At 35.0% G+C, this 27,559-nt stretch overlaps 1 protein-coding gene across 3 annotated transcripts in view; it reads right to left on the bottom strand.

Moving 5' to 3' along the window:
* URI1 (URI1 prefoldin like chaperone) overlaps nucleotides 1-27,559 on the bottom strand; it is a 99,620-nt gene that overhangs the window by 16,493 nt on the left and 55,568 nt on the right. For all 3 annotated transcript variants that reach the window (XM_027044939.2, XM_053210894.1, XM_027044938.2), the window contains 2 exons: nucleotides 22,941-23,019; nucleotides 21,742-21,877 (listed from right to left, as the gene is read on the bottom strand). In XM_027044939.2, coding sequence (XP_026900740.1) covers nucleotides 21,742-21,877; nucleotides 22,941-23,019 — 215 coding nt within the window. The remainder of the gene's footprint in view (nucleotides 1-21,741; nucleotides 21,878-22,940; nucleotides 23,020-27,559) is intronic.

Raw genomic sequence — 27,559 nt, 5'->3', positions numbered from 1 at the left:
TCAGTATTCTCTCAACAGTTCCAACAGGACATGCCCCCTGGTGGAAATGTTCACAGATCTCTGTACAGAATCTCCCCATAAATTAGTCCCAAGATTTGTACTTTTGCTTTAACACAGAGATTGAATTAATGCACTTCATATTTACTTTTTCCCTATACCTGTGTTAAAATAACAACTAAGTATTTTTATCAAAGGCATAAAGACAAAGATAATGGGAAAAGAGAAAAGAAATACAGCAGACAAAATGATGTCAACCAAATCTTGGCAACTGGACAAGTGATAACGGACTGCGTTCAACAGAAAAAGCCAACACCTAACTGCAGCAGGGGAAGCTGCAGCAAGTCAATCTGGGCTGTCAGGCCTGGAAAGAATCCTCTCTTGGAAATATTTCTGAATGAAAGGGTAAGGTGAAAACAAAGATCTGGGTGAAAGGTTGAACAGAATGGTTAGGTTCCAAACCCCAACCTCACAAAGCACAGCCAGGTAATATCCCCTTTCTTGACTAAACAAAGGATTTACAACCTACAGTGGTTTGCAGAGACTGTGGGAGGAGTGATGAACAAAGGAGAAAATAGGAAAAGTCTTACTCAAAACAGTGTTCATGCTGAACCCTGAAACATCTAGCCTGGTTCCCAAAACACTAGGATAATGATTAGAAAATTCTTCTGTAGGATGCTGATTAAGCCCAAAACTGCTGATTTTTGTAGATTCCTTAATGAAAGAAAATCAGTTTGCCACCTTAACTCCCTATAGAAAGGACTAATAATCAAACTCCACCCGTACACACAGCTTCGTAACAGTGCATACCTCTTAAGTATAAATGGTTAGCCAAGGATCACCAAATATCTGAAGAGTCTTCACTGTTAATGTCAAAGAGTAAGGAAGGGAGGGAAGGAAAAAAGGGAGAACAAAAGTAAAAATAAACAAATAAATAAATAAAAGCACTGCAGAGGAAACAAAAACAATGCATGAAGAAAATTTGAAAATCCAAAAAAAATACTGTACTCATGAAACAAGAACAGTATGCTATACCAAAGGAACATTCAAAAATAACAAAGCAAACAAAAATACAGAGCTCCTAGCAATTAAAATGTACAGAAATATTTTTAAAAATTCATGATTCCAAAGATAAAAAGAAATCACTTCAAAACTTTAACAAAGACAAAGACATGAATAACAGGAGAAGGAAATTATTAAAGAAATAATATTAAAACTTTTCCAGGACTGCAGGACATGCATCTTCACCTTGGAAGAACCCCATCAAATACCTAGCAAACAAATTTTAAAAGAAACACAATGAGGTAGGGGCACCTGGGTGGCTCAGCCAGTCAAGCGTTCAACTTCAGCTCAGGTCATGATCTCACAGTTCGTGGGTTCAAGCCCCGCGTCGGGCTCTGTGCGGACAGCTCAGAGACTGGAGTCTGCTTCTGATTCTCTGTCTCCCTCTCTCTCTGCCCTTCCCCTGCTCACACTCTGTCTCTCTCTGTCTCTCAAAACTAAATAAATGTAAAAAAAAAAAAAAATTTTTTTAAAGAAACACAATATATATATCACAGTGGCATTTCAGATCATGGGGAATAGGGAGAAACCTAGAGCTTCTAAAAACAAAAACAAAGCAAGTTACATACAGAGGAAGGAGAATGGCTTCAGACTTTGCAAAAGCAATACATAAGACAAAAAGTAACAGAATACCTTCAAATTTCTGAAGGAAAAATTGTTAAAAAAAAAACAACCTACAGTTCTAACAGTCTGGTTACAAAAAGTTGGAGTACAAAAAATATTTTCAGACATGCAAAATTTCAAAACATGTATCTCCCACACACAAAGTTACTAAAGGCTATATACACCAACAAAATGAGTAAAACCTGAAAGGAGATGCCATGGGAACCAGGGAACAAGGAATAAATAGGAGTATAATGGTAAAGGAAGACACCAGGAAGATGACTGTTTTGTTTTGTTTTGTTTTGTTTTGTTTTGTTTTGTTTTGTTTTGTTTTCCAAGATAGAAGTCCGGCCAAATTGAAGCGAGACTATGAAGAACTCCATCCAGTACACAGGTCTCTTAAGAATAAAATCAAAGTGTTTGAGTGAATTAATGAAAGACACATGTCATTACACAACAAACAAAAAACAGTTAACTTCAAATGAAGAGGTATACAATAATTGGAATGGAATTAAATCTAAGCATGAACAATGATTTAACAAAATTATAATAAAATAATATTAAAAAGATTTGGGGAGCAGGGACAGGGAGAAGAGCATGTAAATGATCTAAATGCTAGCCTTTAATTATAGGCAGGGATCTAACAAATACTACATAAAACTGAAAAACAGTCAAGAAAGTAGAATATAACAAATAACTTGGGAAATATGGATAAAAAGAAAAGAGCAAAAGATTAGCCAAGAGACTGAAAGTAATTACCTCTGGGGAATGGGAAATGGAAGCTAAGGGGGACTGAGCAAGACCCTACTACTTTTTCATTATGTTTTCAGAAAATACATGATGTTTTAAAGTTACAGACATTTATTATATAGATAAAACACAAATCATAAGTATATATTTAAGTATTATATAGATAAAATCAAATCATAAACGATAAAGCCAAAATCATAAGTTATAACAAAATATCAATGAACTTAAAATATGTATGCCTCATGGAAGATACACAAGAACACACATATTGCCTCATTAAGATAAATCATAAAATTGCTGATGGCCATATCACATTTCCCACACATACTTCCTAACCCTCTAACCTCTCACACTTCTAAATTTTTTTTTTTCAACGTTTATTTATTTTTGGGACAGAGAGAGACAGAGCATGAACGGGGGAGGGGCAGAGAGAGAGGGAGACACAGAATCGGAAACAGGCTCCAGGCTCTGAGCCATCAGCCCAGAACCTGACACGGGGCTCGAACTCCCGGACCGCGAGATCGTGACCTGGCGAAGTCGGACGCTTAACCGACTGCGCCACCCAGGCGCCCCGAACCTCTCACACTTCTAAATAAACTTGACTTTATTTCTATGAAAATCTGAACCTTTAACTTCACTAACACAAATATTCTTCATCTATCTTTGCTCCTTTCTCTTTTTCATTGATACTTTCCAAAGCTACATTTTCTATATATTTAATCCCATCACATCTAGGATCTATATCATTTCTTTCTCTTAAACTGTTAATCACTCAATATGCTTACTATAAACATGCTCAAAAATTTCCCATGTCCAAAGGAAAATAAAACCTTCCCTTAAAACAATAAGGAGCAAACTTACAGACTAAAAAGCTCTAAAAGCCCTTGTCTCCCCAGCCCACTGCAACCAGAAAACATTCAAGAACAATCAGAAACTAACTAGAAGAGCTCTGAAAAAATAGTCAAAAGTCTACAACAACCAAGCAAACACCCAACCAAGAAAAAGTCACAATCAAAACAGCAGGAAATGTCATGGCATTTTTACTTGCCTTTAGCCACCTCCTCCCCAACGTGAAGCAGCTTCGGTCTGGAGAATGTAGCAGCCCAGAACCCTATTCCTTCCCTTGGATCACAGAGAATAGCCCAGACATTACTGGCAACATTCTTATCTGTCCAGGGGCTGACTAAATAACTGGTATCTGTCTCACCTAAGCCAGACCTCAGTTGGGGGAAAATAGCTGGCACTGATCATGAAAGCTGCAGGGAGGCTACAGGGAAACTACAGGCCCACAGGAACCTGGCACAAGAGATTAGGGGTAGAGCCATACAACATACAATCTGAGACCGCAAAGAGAAGTAGAGGTGAGATTCTTTGTAAACTAAAACATTCAATAGCAGCTATGTATACAGAATATTAAAAAAAAATCCCCACACAGGTCCAAGAAACACACATGCTCAGAAAACACAGGAAACACCATAATCTTTCACTTTGGGTTTTATAAGAAGGCTCAGGGCATATCTACTTTATTCCAAAAATCCAGATGACTGTTTTTTCAAATGTCCATCAAAATTTAAAAATTTCATCAGATACCAAAAGGAATACAATAGACAAAAAAAAATCTGGTCCACAGGAAAGAACAAAATATATCTCTAGAAGCCATTCCTAAAGAAACAAAGGTATCAGGTGTACTAAAGAAAAATTCAAAGAACTAGAATTAAAGGAAATAAAGAGAATAATGCATTAACAAAATGAGAGTACGTAAAGACCGAAATTATAAAAAGGAACCAAACAGAAATTCTACAGTGGAAATAATAACTGAATTGTAAAATTCACCTCAGAGATTCAACAGCATATTTGAACAAGCAAAAGAAACAATCAGTGAACCTGAAGATTGGACATTTGAAATTATCAAGTCTAAGGAGCAGAGAAAGCAATGGAAAAAAGTGAACTAAGCCTAAAGGACATATGGGATATTATCAGGTGGACTAATATACAAATTAAGGGAGTCTCAAAAGGAAAAAAAGTAGCAAAGAAATTATTAGAAGAAATAATGGCCCAAAAGTTTCCAAATTTGGTGAAAAACATGAACCGACAAATCCAAAAAGCTCAAGTTACTACAAGTAGAATAAACCTGGAGACCAATACCAAGACACATAATCACACTTTTGAAAGATAAAGAGAGAATCTTGAAAGCAGCAAGAGATGAGCAATTTATCACATGTAAGGGATCCTCAATGAGAATACAAGCAGATTTCTCAGCAGAAACCTTGAAGGCTGGAAAGCAGTGGGCTGAAATATTTAAAGCGCTGAGCTTAAAAAAAAAAAAAAAAAAAAAAACTGTCAACTGAGAATTCTATATCCTGCAACTATCCTTCCAGATAAACAAAAGCTGAAGGAGATCCTTATCACTAGACCTGCCCTACAAGAAATGCTAAGAATTCTTCAGGTTGAAATGAACAGCCACTAGACAATAACTCGAGGCCATACAAAGATAAAAAAATTTCTACTAAAGGTAAATAAACATGGGCAAAAATAAAAACCAGTATTACTGTCATTATGGTTTGTAAACTCCACATTTTACTTCCTACAGGATACACAGAGAAATGCATAAAAAATCATTACAAATCTATGTTAACAGGTACATAATGTATAAAGATGTAATATGTGTCATCAATAATCAATGTGAATTCAAAATGATTTCATTATTATAACCTTAGGATGTTATATGTAGTATCCATAGTAAGCACAAAAAATATGTATAAAATATTAACAAAAGAAGTGAGAAGGGAATCAAAATATTTTACTACAAAAAAAAAACAACACAAAGGAAAAAAAATCAACTAAACACAAAGAAAGGCAATAATGAAGGAAATGAGACACTAAAGCTCTAAGACAGAGAAAACAAATTTTAAAAGTGACAAAAGTAAACCCTGCCCTACAAGTAGTGATAATAAATCCAACAGAAGGCATGGCTTGGCAGAATGGATTAAAAAATTTAAAGAAAAAAAAAACAAAACAGGATCCTACTATATGTGGTCAACAAGAGAGTCAAAACAGGTTGAAAGTAAAAGGATGGAAAAGATATTCGATGAAAATAGTAACCAAAAGAGAACTGGAATGACTATACTAATATGAGACAAAATATGACATTACATCAAAAAAAGTTTTCAGAGACAAAGGATATCTTATATTAATAAAAATTTCCATCTATCAAGAAAATATAATGGTTATAGACATATACACACCCAACAACATAGTGTCAAATATATGAAGCTAAAATTGACAGAATCCAAGAGAAAAATAGTCCTCCAATAAAAGTTGGAGACATCAATACTGAACAAAAAATAAGAGCAATAATAGAGGACTTGAACAAAACTATAGACCAACTGGACCTAACATACATGTACAGAACATTCTATCCAACAGAATACATATTCTTCTAAGGAGAACATGGGACATTTCCAAGAAAGACCATATAATAGACCACAAAACAAGTCTTTAAAATTTTGAAACCACTACCCAGAGGATACAAAAATACAGATTCGAAGGGGTACATGCACCCCAATGTTTATGGCAGCATTATCAACAATAGCCAAACTATGGAGAGTCCAAATGTCCATCAACTGATGAATGGATAAAGAAGATGTGGTACATTACTCATCCATCAAAAACAATGAAATTTTGCCATCTCCAATCACGTGGATGAAGCTAGAATGTATTATGCTAAATGAAATAAGTCAATCAGAGAAAGACAAATACCATATGATTTCACCCATATGTGACATTTAAGAAACAAAACAGATGAACATATGGGAAGGAGGGGTAGGAGAAGAGAGGGAAACCACAAGAGACTCTTAATGATAGAGAACAAACTGAGGGTTTATGGAGGGAGGTGGGTGGAAGACGGGCTAAATGGGTGATGGATACCAAGGAGGGTACTTATGATGAGCACTGGGTATTGTATGTAAATGATGAATCACTGAATTCTACTCCTGAACCCAGTAATGCACTAAAATTTAAAAAAATATAAAACAGGGTGCCTGGGTGGCTCAGTCAGTTAAGCACTGGACTTTGGTTCAGGTCATGGTTCAGGTCATGATCTCACAGTTCGTGAGTTTGAGCCCCCCTTTGGGCTCTCTGCAGTGCAGAGCCTGCTTCAGATACTCTGTCTCCTTTTCTCTGCCCCTCCTCCTCTCTCAAAAAATAAACTTTAAAATAAATAAAATAAAATAAAATATTGAAATCATACAAAGTATTTTTTTCCAATCACAATGCAATGAAACTAGAAATCAGTAACAGAAAGAAAGGTGAAAAATTCACAAATCCATGGAAATTTATGACAACATGATTTAATGGGTCAAAGAAGAAATCACAAAAGAAATTAGAAAATTCCTTGAAACCAATGAAAATGGAAAATACAACATAACAAAGCTTACAGGATGCAGTGAAAGCACTGCTAAGAAAGTAATTTATATCTGGTAAACATACCTAACATTAAAAAAAAAAAAAAAAAGATATCAAATCATAGCCTAACTGTATGCTTTAAAAGGAACTTGAAAACTGAACTGAACTAAACTGAAAGCTGGCAGACAGAAGGAACAACTAATATTAAAATGGAAATAAACTGGGAATACAAAAATAGAGAAAAATCAACAAAACTGAAAGTTGCTTTTTTGAAAAGACCAACAAAATTGACAAGCTTCTACCCAGATGGGCTAAAAGAGAGAGAGAGAGAGAGAGAGAGAGAGAGAAACACGGCTCAAATCTCTAAAATCAGAAACAAAAGTGGAGACAATTCTATTTATTTTACAGAAATAAACAGGATTATAAGAAAATACTACAAACAACTGAATGCCAACAAACTGGATGACTAGATGGACAAATTCTTAGAAACAAACGCACTACTAAAAATGATGTAAGAAGAAATAGAAAATCTGAATAGACCAGTAAGAAGTAAGGTAATTGAATCAGTAATCAAAAACCTCCCAACAATGAAAAGCCCAGGAACAGATGGCCTCATAGATTAATTCCATCAAGCATTCAAGGAAAAAATGACATCAATTCTCAAACTCTTCCAAAATACTGAAGAGGAAGGAACACATTCTGTGAAGCCAACCGAAGACATTGAAAGAAAACTACAGGCTAATATCCCTTATGAGTAGACACGCAAAAATTCCTCAACAAAATGCCAACAAATAGGGGGCTGGGGGAATTGGAGGAAGGTGGTCCAAATGTACAAATTTCTAGTTATAAGAGAAATAAACTAGGAATGTAATATATAACTAAAATTACCACTGCTATATGATATATATGAAAGTTGTTAAGACAGTAAATCCTAAGAGTTGTCATTACAAGTAATAAAAAATATTTTTTTGTCTATTTATTTTTAATATATGTACCTGAGGTGATAGATGTTAACTAAACTTTATTGGGGTAATTATCTCACAACATGTGTAAGTCAAACCTTTATGTTGTACACCTGAAACTGAACTGATGCAGAGAAAGCCTTTGACAAAATCCAACACTACTTCACAATACAAAACACTCAAGAAACTAGAAATAGAAGGTACCTTCCTAAACATAATAAGAGTCATATATGAAAAACCCAAATTGACAAGATATTCAATAGTGAAAGACTGAAAATTTTTCCCCAAAGATCAGGAACAAGATGAGGATGCCTACTATTGTATCTACACAGTACTAAAAGTTCTAGTGAGAGCAATTAGGCAAGAAAAAGAAATAAAAAGCATCCAAATTGGAAAAGAATATGTAAAATTATCCCTGTTGACAGATATATTATATGTAGGAAACCCAAAACATTACAAACACACACACACACACACACACACACACGCATACACTCTGTTAAAAAACTAATAAATTCAGCAAAGTTGCAGAATACAAAATTAACACTCAAAAATAAGTTGCATTTCTGTACATTAGCAATGAACAATCTAAAAAGGAAATTAGGAAAATAATTTCCATTTACGAGAGCATTAAAAAGATATTTAGTAATAAGTTTAGCCTAGAAGGCACAAGACTTATACATTAAAAATTACAAATATGTTGCTGAAAGAACATATTTAAGGAAGACACAAATAATGGAAAGACATCCTGTGTTCACGGATTACAGGGCTTAATATTGTTAAGATGTCATTTTACCCAAAGCAATCTACAAATTCAATGCGATCCCTCTCAAAATCCCAACATTTTTGCAGAAACAGAAGAATTCCTCCCCAAAATTCATGCGCAATCTTGAGAAACCCTGAATAGTCAAAACAGTCTTTAAAAAGATCAAAGATCATACTTCTTGATTTTAAAACTTTCTACAGAGGTAGAGAAATCAAAACAATATAGTACTGGCATTAAGACAAACATATAAATAATAAAATAGGATAGAGAACCTGGAAATAAATCCTCATGTATTTCCAAACAATTTTCAACAGGGCCAAACCATTCAATGGGGGTAAAGACAGTCTTTTCAACAAATGCTATTGGGAAAACTGGATAGCCACATGCAAAACAATGAACTTGGACCCTTACTTTACACAATAAACAAAAATTAACTGAAAATGGATGAAAGACCTAAAATGAGGAGCTGAAACTATGAAATTCTTAGAAGAAAACATAGGAGGAAAGCTCCATGACATTAGATTTGGCAATGATTTCTTGGAAAAGACACTAAAAGTAAAAGCAACAAAAGGAAAAAAAATAGACAAACTGGACTTCATCAAAATCTAAAACTTCTGTGCATCAAAGGACATCATCAATATATTGAAAAGGCAAACCACAGAATGAGAAAATATATATCTGATAAATCATATATCTGATAAGGGACTACTATTCAGAATATATAAAGAACTCTTATAACTCAACAAGACAACCCAATTTAAAAATGGGGAAAGGACTTGAATTGACATCTCTCCAAAGATTTTTCTACAAATGGCCAATAAGCACACAAAAAATACTCAACAAACATCTTTAGTCATTAGTGGAAATGCAAATCAAACCATTAGGATGGTTATAATCAAAGAAATAGTAAACAAAGAGTTGGCAAGAATGTGGAAAAACTGGATCCTTTTGTACAGTGCAGTAATGTAAAATGGCTCAACAACTGTGGAAGATAATATGGTGGCTCTGTAAAAAACAGAATTACCAGGGAACAGCATGGAAGTTTTTTTTGTGTCTCACATCCATGAAATACACCCAAATCAACACTAACCCATCCTGCACACCTAGAAAACTGATTAGAGGATTAACACAACAATCTGTACAACCTGAACCAAAGAACTCAGCAGGTACGTGGCGCGAAGAGGTGAACTGGGGGACAGAGAAGCCACAGAGGGCAGGGAGCTGTTTTTGCTTGCAGAGAGAGTAGGGGAAAAGCACCCCTCTCCACAAAAGCAGCTAGAGAGAAAGTGGAAAAGTGGAAACAGATGCAGGGACTGAACTAAAAAGGCAGAAAGGAGAAAGGAGAGGGTTTGGATTTCACTAAGACTCTATAAAAACGGGGAGCACAGAGTTGGAAACTCCACAGCTCAATATCCGGCAGTGCTCTTGTGGGAAGGGCAAATCTCCAGGAGCAGAGTGAGGTCCGGGGTCCTCGGGTCACAGGGGACAGACGGTTCCCCTGTTGGGAGGACATTTGGTTGAAGCTGTGTGGACCCCCACAGTCAACGGTGCCAGCAGATGCCAGAGAACAACTAAATTCGCTGGTACTAGAACAAGATCGTTAAGGGTGAGGCCTGGTGCCAGATGTGTGCTGAGATTTTCCATAATCCCTGAAACACTCCTGCTACACAATCGTGTGAACATTTTCTGGGGTGGGCTGGCAGCCAGCCACAGTCTCTGGGCATCAGCAGCAGCCTGGTCCCTAAATGTTCCTGGGTGTGGCCGGAACCCAGCCATTGCTCAATGAAACCTCCCCCAGAAGTTCTGAGTGGGACAAAGTCTCAGTCCCTAGGAAGTGAGGGATTGGGAAACACAGTTGCATCTGAGATAAAACTCAGGAGGGAGGTGCCGCCTGGCAACCTGACAGCTTGGTCACGGACAGTGTAAAAGCAGGGAGTGGACGGAAGCCGGAGACAAAGGACAGGTGTGCAATTGCTGATTGGGAAGAACAGAGTTCTGATACTAGAGACTGGGTAGCTGGGTGACACCATTTTCACTCCTCCCATGTATGCACATACACACCTACAAGTGCCACAACAATCCACCCCAGTAAGCTAAGCAGCAGAGCCATCTAGTGGAGAATAGAGCCCTTACACTAAGCCACACCCAACTGGGCCAACCTCACTGTTAAGGAACACAAGTCTCTCCACCAGCTTAGTTTACATTCTATAAACTGCTTTTCAGTTTGACTTCCAGGAGAAAACAATGTAATTTCAATCATATTTCAAACTCTTCGCTGGTCCATCTATTCAACTTTATTTTTTTTTTCCTCTTTTTGATTTCATTTCTTTTTTTGAATACAGAAGAAAAAATTTATTTTTATCTTCAATTTTTATTAAAAATATTAATTTTTTACTGTATTTTTTACTTTTTTGCAAATTTTTAAAACTCTATTTTACTTCCTTAATTTCATTTTATTCTATTTCACTGTATTCATTTTTTCAAATTTTCAAACATTTTCCTTTTTTTCCCTTTTCCCTAATCTATCAAGTTCCTTTCAACAACCAGACCAAAACACACCTAGGATCTAGCACCATTTATTAGATTCTTTTGTATGTGTGTGTGTTGTTTTTAATTTTTTTATTTTAATTTTTTTTTACCTCATTAATTCCTTTTCTTCCTTCAAAATGACAAAACAAAGGAATTCACCCCAAAAGAAAGAGCAGGAAGAAATGACAGCCAGGGACTGAATCAACCCAGATACAAGCAAGATGTCTGAAACAGAATTTAGAATCATGATAATAAGAACACTAGCTGTGGTTGAAAATAGATTAGAATCCCTTTCTATGGAGATAAAAGAAGTACAATCTAGTCAGAATGAAATAAAAAATGTAACTGAGCTGCAATCTCGAACGGATGCCACAGCAGCAAGGATGGATAAGGCAGAGCTATGAATCAGCGATATAGAGGATAAATTTATGGAGAATAATGAAGCAGAAAAAAACGAGGGAGATGAAGGCAAAAGAGCACGATTTAAAAATCAGAGAAATCATTGACTCATTAAAAACGAACAGCATCAGAATCATAGGGATCCAAGAAGAGGAAGAGAGAGAAAAAGGGATAGGAGTGTTATGTGAGTTAATCATAGCAGAAAACTTTCCTAACCCGGGGAAAGACATATCAAAAGCACAGAGGACTCCCATTAGATTCAACAAAAACCCCATTAGATTCAACAAAAACCGACCGTCAACAAGGCATATCATAGTCAAATTCACAAAATATTCAAATTCACAAAAAGGAAAGAATCATGAAAGCAGCAAGGGAAAAAAAAAGTCCTTAACCCACAAGGGAAGACAGATCAGGTTTGCAGCAGACCTATCCACAGAAACTTGGCAGGCCAAAGGGAGTGGCAGGGTATATTCAATGTGCTGAATCAGAAAAATATGTAGCCAAGAATTCTTTATTCAGCAAGGCTGTCAGTGAAAATAGAAGGAGAGATCAAAAGTTTCCCAGACAAACAAAAAGTAAAGGAGTTTGTGACCACTAAACCAGTCCTGCAAGAAGTTTTAAGGGGGACTCTCTGAGGGGAGAAAACATACATACATGCATGCATACATACATACATACATACATACATACAGAAGACCAAAAGCAACAAAGACTAGAAAGGACCAAAGAACAACAGCAGAAATTCCAACTCTACGAGCAACATAATGGCAATAAATTCATATCTTTCAGTACACACTCTTAAACGTCAATGCTCCGATCAAAAGACATAGGGTAACAGAATGGATAAGAAAACAAGATCCATCTATATGCTGTTTACAAGAGACTCACTTTAGATCTAAAGACACCTTTAGATTGAAAGTAAGGGGATGGAGAACCATCTATAATGCTAATGGTCAACAAAAGAAAGCCGGAGTAGCCATACTTATAGACTAAAGACTGTAACAAGAGATGAAGGGCATTATATCATAAGTAAGGGGTCTATCCACCAAGAAGACCTAATAATTGTAAACATTTATGATCCGAAGGTGGAGGCACCCAAATATACAAATCAATTAATCACAAACATAAAGAAATTCACTGATAACAATACCATAATAGTAAGGGACTTTCAACACCCCACTTACAACAATGGACAGATCTAAACAGAAAATCAACAAGGAAACAATGGCTTTGAATAACACATGCACTTACCAGAAATATTCAGAACATTTCACCCTAAAGCAGTGGAATATACATTCTTCTCCAGAGCACATGGAACGTTCTCCATCTCCATCTCTATCACATACTGGGACACAAATCAGCCCTCAACAAGTACAGAAGAGATCATACCATGCATATTTTCAAACCACAATGCTGTGAAACTCAAAAGCAACCAGAAGAAAAAATTTGGAAAGATAACAAATACTTGGAGACTAAAGAACATCCTACTAAAGAATGAATGGGCTAACCAGGAAGTTAAAGAGGAAATTTGAAAGTACATGGAAACCAATGAAAATAATAACACCACAGCCCAAAACCTCTGGGATGCAGCAAAGGTGGTCAGTCGTAAGAGGGAAGTATATCGCAATCCAGGCCTTCCTAAAAAAGGAAGAAAGGTCTCAGATATACAACCTAACCCTACACCTTAAAGAGCTGGAAAAAGAACAGCAAATAAAACCCCAAAACAGCAGAAAACAGGAAATAATTAAGATTAGAGCAGAAATCAATGCTATTGAAACAAACAAAAAAAAACAGTAAAAACAGATCAATGAAACCAGAAGCTGGTTGAATTAACAAAACTGATAAACCACTAGCCAGTATGATCAAAAAGAAAAAGGAAAGGACCCAAATAAAATCAAGAATGAAAGAGGAGTAATCACAACCAGCACAGCAGAAATAAAAACGATAATAAGAGAATATTATGAGCAATTATATGCCAATAAAATGGGCAATCTGGAAGAAATGGACAAATTTTTAGAAACATACACACTACCAAAACTGAAACAGGAAGAAAGAGAAAATTCGAACAGACCCATAACCAGTAAAGAATTAGAATTAGTAATCAAAAATCTCCCAAAAAACAGGAGTCCAGGGCCAGATGGCTTTCCAGGGGAATTCTACCAAACATTTAAAGAAGAGTTAACACCTATTCTCTTGAAGCTGTTCCAAAAAACATAAATGAAAGGAAAACTTCCAAACTCTTTCTATGAGGCCAGCATTACCTTGATTCTAAAACCAGACAGAGACCCCACTAAAAAGGGGAACTACAGACCAATTTCCCTGATGAACATGGATGCAAAAATCCTCAAAAGGTATCAGCCAACCAGATCCAACAATACATTAAAAAAATTATTCACCACGACCAAGTGGGATTTATACCTGGGATGCAGGGCTGGTTCAATATTTGCAAAACAATTAATATGATTCACACATCAATAAAAGAAAGGACAAGAACCATGACCTTCTCAATAGATGCAGAGAAAACATTTGACAAAATACAGCATCCTTTCTTGATAAAAACCCTCCAGAAAGTAGGGATAGAAGGATTGTACCTCAAGATTATAAAAGCCATATATGAAAGACCCAACTCTAACATCATCCTCAATGGGGAAAAACTGAAAGCTCCCTCTAAGGTCAGGAACAAGACAGGGATGTCCACTTTCGCCACAGTTACTCAACACAGTATTGGAAGTCTCAGCCTCAGCAATCAGACAACACAAAGAAATAAAAGGCATCCAAATTGGCCAGGAGGAGGCCAAACTTTCACTCTTTACAGATGGCAGGATACTCTATATGGAAACCCAAAAGATTCCACCAAAAACTGCTAGAACTGATCCATGAATTCAGCAAAGTTGTAGGATATAAAATCAATGTACAGAAATTGGTTGCATTCCTACACATTGACAATGAAGCAACAGAAAAAGATATCAAGGAATCGATCCCAAATTACAACTGTCCCAAAAAACATAAAATACCTAGGAATAAATCTAACCAAAGAGGTGAAAAACCTATACACTGAAAACTATAGAAAGCTTATGAAAGAAATTGAAGACACACCAAAAAAAGGAAAATATTCCATGCTCCTGGACAGAAGGACAAATATTGTTAAAATGTCAATACTACCCAAAGCAATCTACATATTCAATGCAATACCTATCAAAATAACACCAGCTCTTCACAGAGCTAGAACAAACAATCCCTAAAATTTGTATGGAACCAGAAAAGACCCCGAATAGCCAAATCAATCTTGAAAAAGAAAACCAAAGCTGGAGGCATCAGGATCCTGAACTTCAAGCTGTATTACAAAGCTGTAATCATCAGGAGTGCCTGGGTGGCTCAGTCAGTTAAGTGTCTGACTTCGGCTCAGGTCATGATCTCACCACTTGTGAGTTCAAGCCCCATGTTGGGCTCTGTGCTGACAGCTCAGAGCCTGGAGTCTGCTTCAGATTCTGTGTCCCACTTCTCTCTCTGCCCCTCCCTCACTCATGCTCTGTCTCTGGCTCTTCCTCAACAATAAATACAACATTAAAAAAAATTTTTTTTTACAAAGCTATAATCCTCTAGACAGGATGGTACTGGCACAAAAACAGACACTTAGATCAATGGACCAGAATAGAGAACCCAGAAGTGGACCCACAAATGTATGGCCAACTAATCTTTGACAAAGCAGGAAAGACTATCCAATGGAATAAAGACAGTCTCTTCAGCAACTGGTGCTGGGAAAACTGGATAACGACATGTAGAAAAATGAACCTGGACCACTTACTTACACCATACACAAAAATAAACTCAAATGGATGAAAGACCTCAATGTAAGACAGGAAGCCATCAAAATCCTCAAGGAGAAAGCAGGCAAAATGCTCTTGACCCTGGCTGCAGCAACTGTTTACTTAACACGTCTCCAGAGACAAGGGAAACAAAAGCAAAAATGAACTATTGGGACCTCACCAAAATAAAAAGCTTCTACACAGTAAAGGAAACAATCAGCAAAACTAAAAGGCAACTGACAGAATGGGAGAAGATATCTGCAAACGACATATCAGATAAAGGGTTAGTCTCCAAAATCTATAAAGAACTTATCAAACTCAACACCCAAAAAACAAATAATCCAGTGAAGAAATGGGCAAAAGACATGAATAGACACTTCGGAAAATAAGATATCCAGATGGCCAACCGACACATGAAAAAATGCTCAACATCACTCATCATCAGGGAAATACAAATCAAAACCACAATGAGATACCACCTCACACCTGTCAGAATGGCTAACATTAACAACTCAGGCAACAACAGACATTGGCAAGGATGCGGAGAAAGAGGATCTTTTGCACTGCTGGTGGGAATGCAAACTGGTGCAGCCACTCTGGATATGGAGGTTCCTCAAAAAAATTAAAAATAGAACTACCTTACGACCCAGCAATTGCACTACTAGGTATTTATCCAAGGGATACAGGTGTGCTGTTTCGAAAGAACACATGCACCCCAATGTTTATAGCAGCATTATCAACAATAGCCAAAGTATGGAAAGAGCCCAAATGTCCATAGATGGATGAATGGATAAAGAAGATGTGGTATATATATACAATGGAGTATTACTCGGCAATCAAAAAGAATGAAATCTTGCCATTTGCAACTACGTGAATCTAACTAGAGGGTAGTATGCTAAGCGAAATTAGTCAGAGAAAGACAAATATCATATGACTTCGTTCATATAAGGACTTTAAGAGACAAAACAGATGGACATAAGGGAAGGGAAGCAAAAATAATATAAAAACAGGGAGGGGGACAAAACATAAGAGACTCTTAAATATGGAGAACAAACGGGGTTATTCGAGGAGTTGTGGGCGGGGGGGTGGGCTAAATGGTTAAGGGACATTAAGGAATCTACTCCTGAAATCATTGTTGCACTATACGCTAACTTGGATGTAAATTTAAAAAATAAATTAAACAGAATAAAAAAATAAGATTAAACTCCTACCATGTGGAAAAAAGAAAAAAAAAAAAAAGAATTATCTCAGAAAATGAGATAGAAATCCATTTTAACTTTTGTCCACATGAGTAACACTGGCCTGGCACTAGAGTTGACAGATTTTAGCAAACAAAAAAATACATAAAATAACCAGTTAGTTTGAATTTCAGATAAAAATGAATAATGTTTTAGTATAAGTATGTCCCATGCAATATTTTGGACATGCATACTAAAAAATTATTTGTTGTTTATCTGAAAATTAAATTTAACTGAGCATCCTGTATTCTACCTGGCAGTCCTACTTGGTAGCATTTATTGAACAAGCTATTCTTTATCTCTTGACCTGCAATGGCATTTGTCTTTTTTCAGATTTACACACATGTGTGGATTCCTCTGTGTTCTCTATTCTGTTCCAGTGTCTATATATTTCTTAATTACAATAGCTTTATAGTAAGATTTTCTGTGACTGCTCAAGTCCCCTGATGATTCTTCTTATTCAGAATTATTGACTAGTGCCTTCAGACCTATGTTAGATAATTTTAGTAAAAATGGAAGTTTTTGCCATGTTCTTTATTGGGAGTGCTTGTCATTTGGCAAGTCATTTGGCAAGCCATTTGGCAAGCAGTCTTCTTGGCTGAGATATATAAATATATATCAGGCTAAGGAAATGTCTATCTAGTCCTATTTAATTTTTAATATCAAGAATGAACATTAAAATTATTGAATCAAAAAAAATAGAATTACCATACAACCTAGCAATTCCATTTTTGAATATATACCTCAGTCAAAAGCAGAGAATTGAACAGATATTTTTTATACCCATGTTCACAACAGCCAAAAGGTAAAAACAACCCATGTGACCACTGACATAAGAACAGATAAACAAAATGTATATATATATATATACAATAGAATATAATTCAACCTTAAAAAGGAAGGAAATTCTGATGCATTCTACAACATGGATGAATCCTAAAAACATTATGCTCAGTGAAATGAGCTAGTCACTAAAAGACAAATATTATGATTCTATTTATATCAGGTATCTAGAATAAACAAATTTCACAGACAGAAAAAGTAGAATATTGCTTACCGGGTGCTACTTGGGAGGGAGGAATGAGGAGTTATTGTTTATAATACAGAGTTTCAGTTTGGGAAAATGAAAAAGTTCTTGAGATGGATAGTGATTATGGTTAAACAACCACCATAAATACACTTAATACCACCAAACTGTACCTTTAAAAATGGCTAAAATGATAAACTTTATGTACATTTTACCACAATAAACAGATGGAAAGAAGGAATAGAGGGAGAAAAGGTGAGGGAGAATGGGGGAAAAGGAGGGAAGTCAGTTGAGTGGGAGATAATCTTATTATTTATCATTATGATCAAAAAAGGAGTAGCTAAATAAATTATGTCATACCCATACAATGCTCTGCAGCCATTAACAAAGATAGCAAGATGTAAAAAAAACATGCTACCATTTCAGTAGGTGTGTATATAATGGGTTAGGAATGCATAAGTCTTTAGATGCAAACACACAAAATGGTATGATCCTGATAACAGTAATGTCTCCAAGTTGACCAAATGGATGCTAAGGGACAGGAGAAGGGATACTTATTTTTCAAAGAAATCCTTTAAATTTTGTGCCATCTCCAAATATAACCTTTTCAAAGAAATGAAGTCTCTCTCCAATTTCCCCCATACCTTCCTAGCCCTAAGTAACCACTAATAGAGTTTTTGTTGTATAGACTGCCTATTCTACATATTTCATATAAGCGGAATCATATAATATGTAGTCTTTTGTAGCTTTTTTCATTTACCATATTGTTTTCAAGGCATATTTCTTTTTCTTGCCAAACAACATTCACATTTATCTATTCACTAGGTGACAGACATTTAGGTTGTTTACACTTTTTGGCTATTACGAATAATGCTACTAATATTCATGTACAAGTTTCGGTGCAGACACATGTTTTTACTTTCTCTTGGGTATACTGCCTAGGTGTGGAAAAGAACTATATGCTAAACTCAATGTTTAACTTTATGAAAAATTCCAAACTGTTTTCCAAAGTGGCTACACCAATTTACATTCCCACCAGCAACATATGAGGTTTGAGTTTTCCATATCCTAATACAAGTTATGTCTGCCTTTTTAATTACAGCTTATTCTAGTTGGGATGAAATGGTATCCTTTTGTGATGTGGACTACTAATTCACTTTTGACAAAAGTACAAAGGCAACTGAATGAAGAAAGGATTTGCAACAAATGACGTTAGAACAACCGGACATCCATACGTAAAAATATTGAGACTTGAACCTCACACCTTGTACGGAAATTAACTTAAAATGGGTCACAGATGCAAGTATAAAATGTTCAACTATAAACATTTTATCGAAGAAAACAGAAAATCTTCATGAACTGAGATTAGGTAAAGCATTCTAGATATGACACCAAACACATCATCCATAAAAGAAACAAATAAACTAGATTTCAAAATTAAGAACTTTGCTCTGGAAATAAACTGTTATGAGAATAAAAAGACAAGATGCATCCTAAGAAAAATATTTGCAAATCACATATTTAACCAACAACTTGTATCCAGAATATATGAAGAACTCTCAAAACTCAAGAGTAAGACAAAATACAACCAAACTTTTAAAAATGAGCAAAAGACTTCAACAGATCAAAGAGGATACGTAAATGACAGGTAAGTACATGAATCAATGCTCAACATCATTAGCCATTAGGGAAATACAAATTAAAACCGCTTTACATCTGCTGAAATGGCTTAAATTTTTAAAAATAACACCAAATGCTGGTGAGGACACAAAGCTACTAGGGCTTTCATACCTGCTAGGACTGGGGGAATGTTACACAATACAGCTTCTCTGGAAAAGAGCTTGAAAGTTTCTTAAAAACTAAACACACACTCACCATATGACCTAGTAATCTAACTTGTAGGTGTTTTATCAACAGCAAAGAAATTTAATAGTAACACAAAGCACAAAGGTTCATGTCAGCTCTGTTCGTAATTCCAGAAAATGAAAGCAAACCAAATGTCCTCTAATGGATGAACAGAAAAACTGCGGTACGTGAATATAATGGAAAAATACTGAGCAGTAAAAAAGAATGACCTTTTTATACACAGTACAACTTAAGTGAGGCATTATGGTGAGTGAAAGAAGTCAGTCTCAGAAGGTTACAACATTCTGGAAAAGGTAAAATTAATAGTAATAGATACAGATTGTGATTGTCGGGTCTTACAAAGGTAGGGTGTAACCACAAAGGGAAAGCATGAGGGAGTTTGCCCTGACTAGTGTATCCTGTATCCTATATTCTGATAGTGGCAATGGTTAAATAAATCTTTACTTATGTCATGATTCACGGAACAGTATACCAAACTAAAAAGTCAATTTCACTCTAATAATCTTAAAATTTTTGAAAAAATTTTAAAAAGCTGATCATATTCATGTTAAATGGCAAAAATGCAAGATGTGAGCACAAAAGAATGGGCCACTCTTAAAGATCATCTCCTTTAGAGACACCTCCTCTGAATCCTTTTGTAAGTCCATTCTTGTCCTTAATTGTGACTACTTTTGAAACATGCAGACCTCCCTCCACCTTCTCCAATTACTCTGTCAACAGTGAGGTAGGTGACTGTGTGTTTAATTTGTTATATTTCTTCTTCCATAAGAAAAATAAAGTATCTTTTCTTAATAAATGTTAGATATCACAATATATCTAAACATTTTCTTTAGTTATTAAAATGAGTATAAAACTGTGTGCAGAAAACAACTTTTCAGAATTTATAATAGGTTCTCAAATGTAATGTATAGGTATGTATTCTGAAAATTATTTTTTATCAACACTGATCCCAAAAGTCATGTTTGGTCATTTCCCAAAAACATTTTTAACAATGGAAAATGATTTACCAAAACATGCTTCTCTATTCTAGATTTCTATTCTACTAGAAGCATTCTCTCATTAATATATGAAGTCATAACTGATTTCTAAAGATTTCTTTGCTGAAATATCCATATGATAATCAAAATGAACAACATTCAACAGACTATGAACTGATTTCATATCAGCAGAGCCACCCTAGTAAATAAGAATGCTTTCCCCACTAAGGAAGGCCTTTAAGAAAGAATTATGCTCATTCTTTTTCCTCTAATGTACATGACTTATTTTCATGAAGTAATGCCAAAAGAATTACCATTGCTAGAAATTATATACAGGCCTAACAATAAGATTCTGATTAGTGTCACAAAAGATCAAAATATGTTATCAATTATAAACTTATAGGAGTTGATTTGCAATTAGAGTATCCAAATATAGATCCCACAATTTCACTGAGTAAATGAGTTCTCTAACTAGTACCCACTCAAATGTATAAGAGAAATAATTTCAGCTTTAGAAAACTCAGCCGCTTTTTATCTATATGACCTCATTTATACAGAAGAATCCTCAAAAATTTATTTTCAAACACATATTTAACTAGAAGGTTAAAAAGCAGGTAGGGGTGATATTATACTATCAATTTAAGCTTTATAGAAATAAAAACATAGATATTAAATAAATCTAATTTTAAAATGCAACTACGCTAGAACTGAAGCCAAACCCATCCAATTACAACATGTATATGTGCATATGTATACACCAACAAACAGTATCACAGATAAACAAAACTTAAAGAACCACCTCAGTAAAATGAGGCAGAGGCCTCAAATCACTGAACAAGTACAAGGGCCCTGTTTTGGGTAGCAACTTCTCCACACCTGGACTCCTCTGTAAGATGAAAATATGACTTCTTCTAAACCAAAAAGCATGTTTAAAAATTGTTTCTACTTTTGCTAATAGGTATCTCTCTCAGTTCAACAAGAAAAGGAAATTCCTTCTGTGTACTAAAGAATTAAAAGCAAAAGTAAGTTTATGGAAGCACCTGAAACAAATTATAAAATGTAAAATGACCCCAAATCTTATGTCTTCCCAACTTCTACTCATAAAACCACATATTAACAACTTTTATACTTTGTAATTTCTGAAAACATACTAATGTGGGTGGGTTTTCCAACTCAGATGTTCCATTCTCCAGCTTACATTCTCAAATGTTGGTTCTACTCAAACTACCTACAGTTCAACGGAATCACAAATAGTCTGGACTAATACATCATGAACAATACTTTTAGTATCAGCTTGGCACTTTGTGAACTAATAAACATCCAGCAAGGATACATCATTTGTAACTGGTACATACGTTCTTTCCGATGCTCGACTAAGCCCACAGCCTGCTTTGCTGAGCACTTTGCAAACCAATTGTCCCCAAGTAAAACGGTGACTTCATTAGTATGGACAAGTTTTCCTGGCATGAAGGCAAAGGGGCCAAATGGTACCTATTGTTGAAAGAAAGGAGGGGGGGGGGGGGGATGGATGTGGGAGAGAGGAAGGGAGGCAAAAAAATTAAAAACACTAAAAAATACATTTTATGACACACTTAGCATTAAAAAGCTCTGTGCTGACACTAAGAAAAAATGTCAACTTCATAGAAATTTAACATTAAAGTTACACTAGGAAAACATATACAAAATTGCTTTAGTTTAATAAATCAATGTTAAAACAAGAAAAGCAATCTGCACATTTACATAAGCTTTCAGAGAAATTAGCACTGTCTCTGAATGTTTATACTTTGTGTTCATTCATAAATCTAAATGAAAGCAAACTAATAATGAAATATTAAGTTAATAAAGAATACCTTTAATTAAAAAAACTGAAAATTATTTCTAATAAAATAACCATTTTTAAACAAAGCTGGAATTAACAAATAGCTTTAATGAATCTACAAATTTTACAAAATAATTGGGCTAGTATAATAAAGAACAATACATTTACAAAACATTTGGGCTAGTGCAATTAAGAACAAAGTCTTCATGAAAAAGAAAATTCATGCAATGAAAGAATCTAATCCAGGGCTCACAAATAGATCACTATGTCAATACGAAGATCACTCAGACAAAAATCAGCAGTACCTTTTTATAAAAAAATCAATGTTCTAGGATGTAATTCTGTGAATTATACAACATTATGGTCTATTCCTGCTCTGGCTACCAGGAAACGACTAAGTGCCATATTTCTGTCTTAATTACAGTTTTCTAACACAAGTAAATTTGCATACCAAATCTGTCAAATTTTGTTCTAACATTTATGCCATTTGTGTTACCAAAATGTGATAATTTAATATAAATCTGAAAAAAAAAAGAAAAAAGTAAATACCAACTATTACAACAATTAGTGGATTGTTTTAAAGTAAAACAACTTCTCTTGCTATGGTAGTTACTTCAGATACTATTAGCTTGTCAATTTGTGAATCAATATACATAAAGCAAAGAAACATCTTACTTTACATAGTATCTTTATAAGAAACAGCATACTACTTTAAAAGCAACACACCAAACATACCATGATATTATAAGACAACTTATCAGGCAAGGTACTGAGTCTTTCTTGAAGGGCATTATAGTCATTATCTACCTTCTTCCTGTTGATGAAAAAATAGCAGATACTAAATGAACACACAAATTAACAATTCCTCGAGTAGACTACATATCAAAAGACAAACTAATCAAAAACCCAATTTTAGCAATTTAAATATTAAAGTATTTTTTAATTTTAAAATCCTATGTTTACCAAGCTTAGCAGTGGCATTATTCAACCATACAGTTATCAAAGAATTAAGCCTTTTAAGGACTTTGGTTTTAGAACTAGAACACACGTCTTGAGAATTAGTGTTTCGTAAGGTAGAAGATCATCTGAACTAAATAAAATATGTAAATAAAGGAGATACTACTGAGGAAGGGCCTGATGTTTAGAGAAAAGAGGGACTTACAATGAAGGAAGAAGGGATTTAATAAAACTTGAGGAAATAAGCTCTGGCTGCAGAGCAGAAAGCATAAACCCAAAATTCGACCAGATGCTTCAGTCCTATGAAACCTTAAAGCTGAAAACTGTGTAATAACCCTTCAGTTATTCATACTAATGTGATTAAGGTGAGGGAGAATCAACCAGGAGCTAGAAAACACTAGGTAGAGGTAATACAAATGTGGCTTTGGAGCCTGTTTCAGGTATACCAAGACAGAGCTACCTAATAAATTAATTTCAAACAACCAAAAGATATAGGAGCAGAGATGGTCATATGTTTCCACATTATGAACCCAGTTCTTACACCTGTTGGAAATGAACAGTCCTTCATGCAGATGCCTGTTTTCAAACCTTCTCTGAAAATTAGGTTTTCAAAGGGTTCTTTGCGAGTATAGGCTGCAGGCTAAACCAAGTGTGTGCACAGCAAAATTTTAAAGCAAAGGGGTGTTTTCAACTTACAAAAAAATAACAAAAACTCACCAATTCAGCAAGTAATTTTTAAAAACATGTAGATATTGCCAAACTGAAATTAGAATAAATTGCAACACAGATAATCGCTCTCCAGATAATAAAAATGACTGCTCTAAAAACATCCTGGAATTGATTTCAGTTTACTCCTCCGTGCCCATAAAGCAAGAGGAGCATAATTAATAAAAATTATTTGGTCTGAAAAATATCAAGGAATTTCACTTATATACTATGTTATTCACCCTAAAAATATTCCTGTAGTAAATATCACTCATCAACATTTTCCTTATTCAAAAAAAGTAGAAGGAAGATGGGAAAACCACAATTTAAGAGAAATCAGATTGCCTTGATCCAAAGAGCAGCAAGCAATGAATTTATCCTAGGTCTTCTGACCTACATTCTTTCACACGAGCTTTTTTATTTTCTAGTGTTCAAGTACTTTTGTAAAATGTTCCCTCAAAATATTTTATAAACATAAAATGTCTTTATTCTATTTGTTTAAGGGGGAAAAAATCATCCTTCTGGATAAGTTTTATAAAAATAAAATGATTTAAAAAGGCTTCATGCCCAGGGCTACATACCAGAAAGAGCTTGGCTTTGAAGTCAGGCTAGGGGGTGAATCCAGCTCCAGTTAAGACTAACCCTAGTCTTAACATCTTCAGTGGTAAAAACCTGAATAATGCCTAACTATCTCTCAGGTTCAAGAGAGAGAAAAAGGGTTTAGCAATAACATCTATGTTGAGTATCTAATATCCTTCATGAGCTATCAAAAAACACCAATTTAAAAATTTTCAAGAAAGACTATTACCCACTAAGGTAAAATTCCATTGTGTTAAATTCATTCAACTTGATACAAAGAGCAGGACTTCTTGAAGTACAGTAGAGCTAAATGTTACCATTCAGGGGGCTTCTGGAGATAGGGTTGGTGTGAGCAATAAATGGGATACTGTCTATAAATAACTGATTTGGTACAATACCTGCACATAGTAAACACTCATTATTAAATCTAACAAACACTAACAGTTTGTATGTTTTAGATAAGTAATTCAGCAAATGCTCAAGGACTATACATCAGCTTAGATGTCTAAATGTTCCCACGACTGCTAAAAAGCTAGTATTAGGGGCGCCTGAGTGGCTCAGTCGGTTGAGCATCTAACGTCAACTCAGGTCATGATCTCATGTGGTGGGTTCGAGTCCTACGTCAGTCTGTGCTGACAACTCAATGCAGCCTGGAGCCTCCTTTAAATTCTGTTGTCTCCCTCTCTCTCTGCTCCTCCCGCACAACGCTCACTCTTGTGCTCTCTTGCTTCTCAAAAATAAGTAAAATGTTTTTTTAAAAAATTTTAAATAAATAAAAATAAAAAAAGTAAATAAAAATAAAAACAAATAAAAATAAATATATAAGATTAAAAAAACTAAAGTTGGCATTCAGTATGTTTTATTTTAGTAACTACACCTGGAAAAAGGAGACTCCCTAAAACATCTCTTTTGTATATTAAAAGAATAGTAAATTGAACCACTGACGAGATCCATGTCAATATTCCAAATCAAGTATGTTCAGTTTTAAACATATCACTGATTCTCTCTAGAACAAAGCTGTGGATATACTGGAGAACAGTTTAAGATCAGAGTTGCTATTTATAAATTCGGAGTTGTTTTCTAAAAATACAAAAACAAAAACAAAAAGAAAAGAAAAAATTTAAAATGCAGCCCATGCAGAATTATTTTCTGAAGGAAGGCAAGTAGGAGACAAGCAGTGTCCCTGGGAGAAATTATGGCTTGAGAAACTCTTTCTCTAAAGGTCCCACTAGTAGAAATATCCAGGATCAAGCACTTTGGTCAAAGAGTTTGTCTATTCTACAAATAGTCCCTCTAAGAGGGATTAAATAATCCCATTAAAGATCATAAAGCCTATGCAGCAGAAAATACAAGAATGAATCTAAGAACTATTGTGTTACAGAAGGGAAGTAGGGGATCTTTATTTGCACCAAAATTTGAAGAGTTTGTTTTTTCTATTTTACTACTTAGAAACACATACTTTTTAGACACTGTAGTCATATTTAAATATGTATTCAGAAGAGGGAATTGCTTAATTTTTTTTCAAATGGAAATAAAACACAGATATCATCAGGGATAAACCACTCAAGCCTACTTACTTATAATATATAGACCTGGAGGTCTTCATCATATCTGATACTTACAGATTAGGTTCAGGCTTCGATTCTTAACTTTTAAAAGTTATCTAATAAAGAAGATTTAATTTACAACAGATATCCTCCTGCAATTTTCCTTATAGAAAATAAGAATTCAGGGTGCCTGGCTGGTTCAGTCAGTAGAGCATGTGACTCTTGATCCCATGTAAATTCAAGCCCCATGTTGGGTATAGAGATTACCTAAAAATCTTTTTATTTTTATTTTTTTTTAACGTTTATTTATGTTTGAGACAGAGAGAGACACAGCATGAACAGGGGAGGGGCAGAGAGAGAGGGAGACACAGAATCTGAAACAGGCTCCAGGCTCTGAGCGGTCAGCACAGAGCCCAACGCGGGGCTGGAACTCACGGACCGTGAGATCATGACCTGAGCCGAAATCGGACGCTTAACCGACCGAGCCACCTAGGCGCCCCACCTAAAAATCTTTCAAAAAGTTAAATAAGAACTAAAGCACTGCACTAAGTCATATGTAAGAAACTTTATAATCTTCTTCTGAATCTTGCTAAGCATGTACTATACACCTTGAAAAGCACCTTTTGTTTTAAAAAGCAGAAGCAAAGAAGGACATAGCACAACTACAAATTAGCTTTAACCTTAAGGATGAATCAGGATAAATCCCATAAGAAACACCTTATTTTCATAAAACTGTGAAAAGTATGAGAGCAAGTTAAATGATGTGAATGCTCAAGTATTTACAGGTGAAGTACACTGACTTTGAAATGCATCAGGGAAAAAGGGATTAACGGCTTGAGATAAGGATAGGTATATGATCAAGGTTCACCTACACAATTCTTTCAACTTTTCTGTATGTTTGAAGATTTTCATAATAAAATATTAAAAAGGAGATGGAGGGAATATGAGAGTGAGTCCATATTTTTAATCTTCTTCTTAAATGCAACTGACAAGTCTTTGTAAAGAAAAAAAGTTCTATATTCCTTGTTTGAGGGAAGAAGAAAGTCTCCAAACCTACATTCATCTTTATATAATAAAAAAGGAAATAAAATTTAAATAACTGATTGAAATAAGATTTTGCTAATTTTCAACTAAAAGTAGTAAGCTGGAATAGGCAGAAATAGTGACATTAAGCCTGTAGGGTTTTTTGGGTTTTTTTTAAATCTCCATTCTCTCTCCTTTACTTAATGTCCTAAACATAAAAAGCAGGAAACATCAAATGATTATGGGGGGGGGGGGGGGGGGGGTTGTGGGAAGGAAAAGGGCTTTACATTCATACTAATATCTGGATTAATCTGGGACAGAGTTATTTTAAGTTTTTAATTTAAGAAATTATAAAACCCAAAGATTCTGGAATCTAAGTAACTAATCTTACTTAGAAATGATTTTTAGTCCATCATACCCACATTAGAACTTCCTGTTAAGAATTCAAGAAAATCTTTGTTTTAATTCATTTCACCATTTATTGAGTTTCTCCTCTGCTACCAAGCCTTATGCCATATGCTGCAGGGATCATCACTCAAATAT

Source organism: Acinonyx jubatus, chromosome E2 (genome assembly GCF_027475565.1).
Source record: "Acinonyx jubatus isolate Ajub_Pintada_27869175 chromosome E2, VMU_Ajub_asm_v1.0, whole genome shotgun sequence".
Lineage (NCBI taxonomy): Eukaryota > Metazoa > Chordata > Mammalia > Carnivora > Felidae > Acinonyx > Acinonyx jubatus.
The sequence above is the reverse complement of the archived record's forward strand: the minus strand, read 5'-3'. Positions and strand labels throughout refer to the sequence as shown.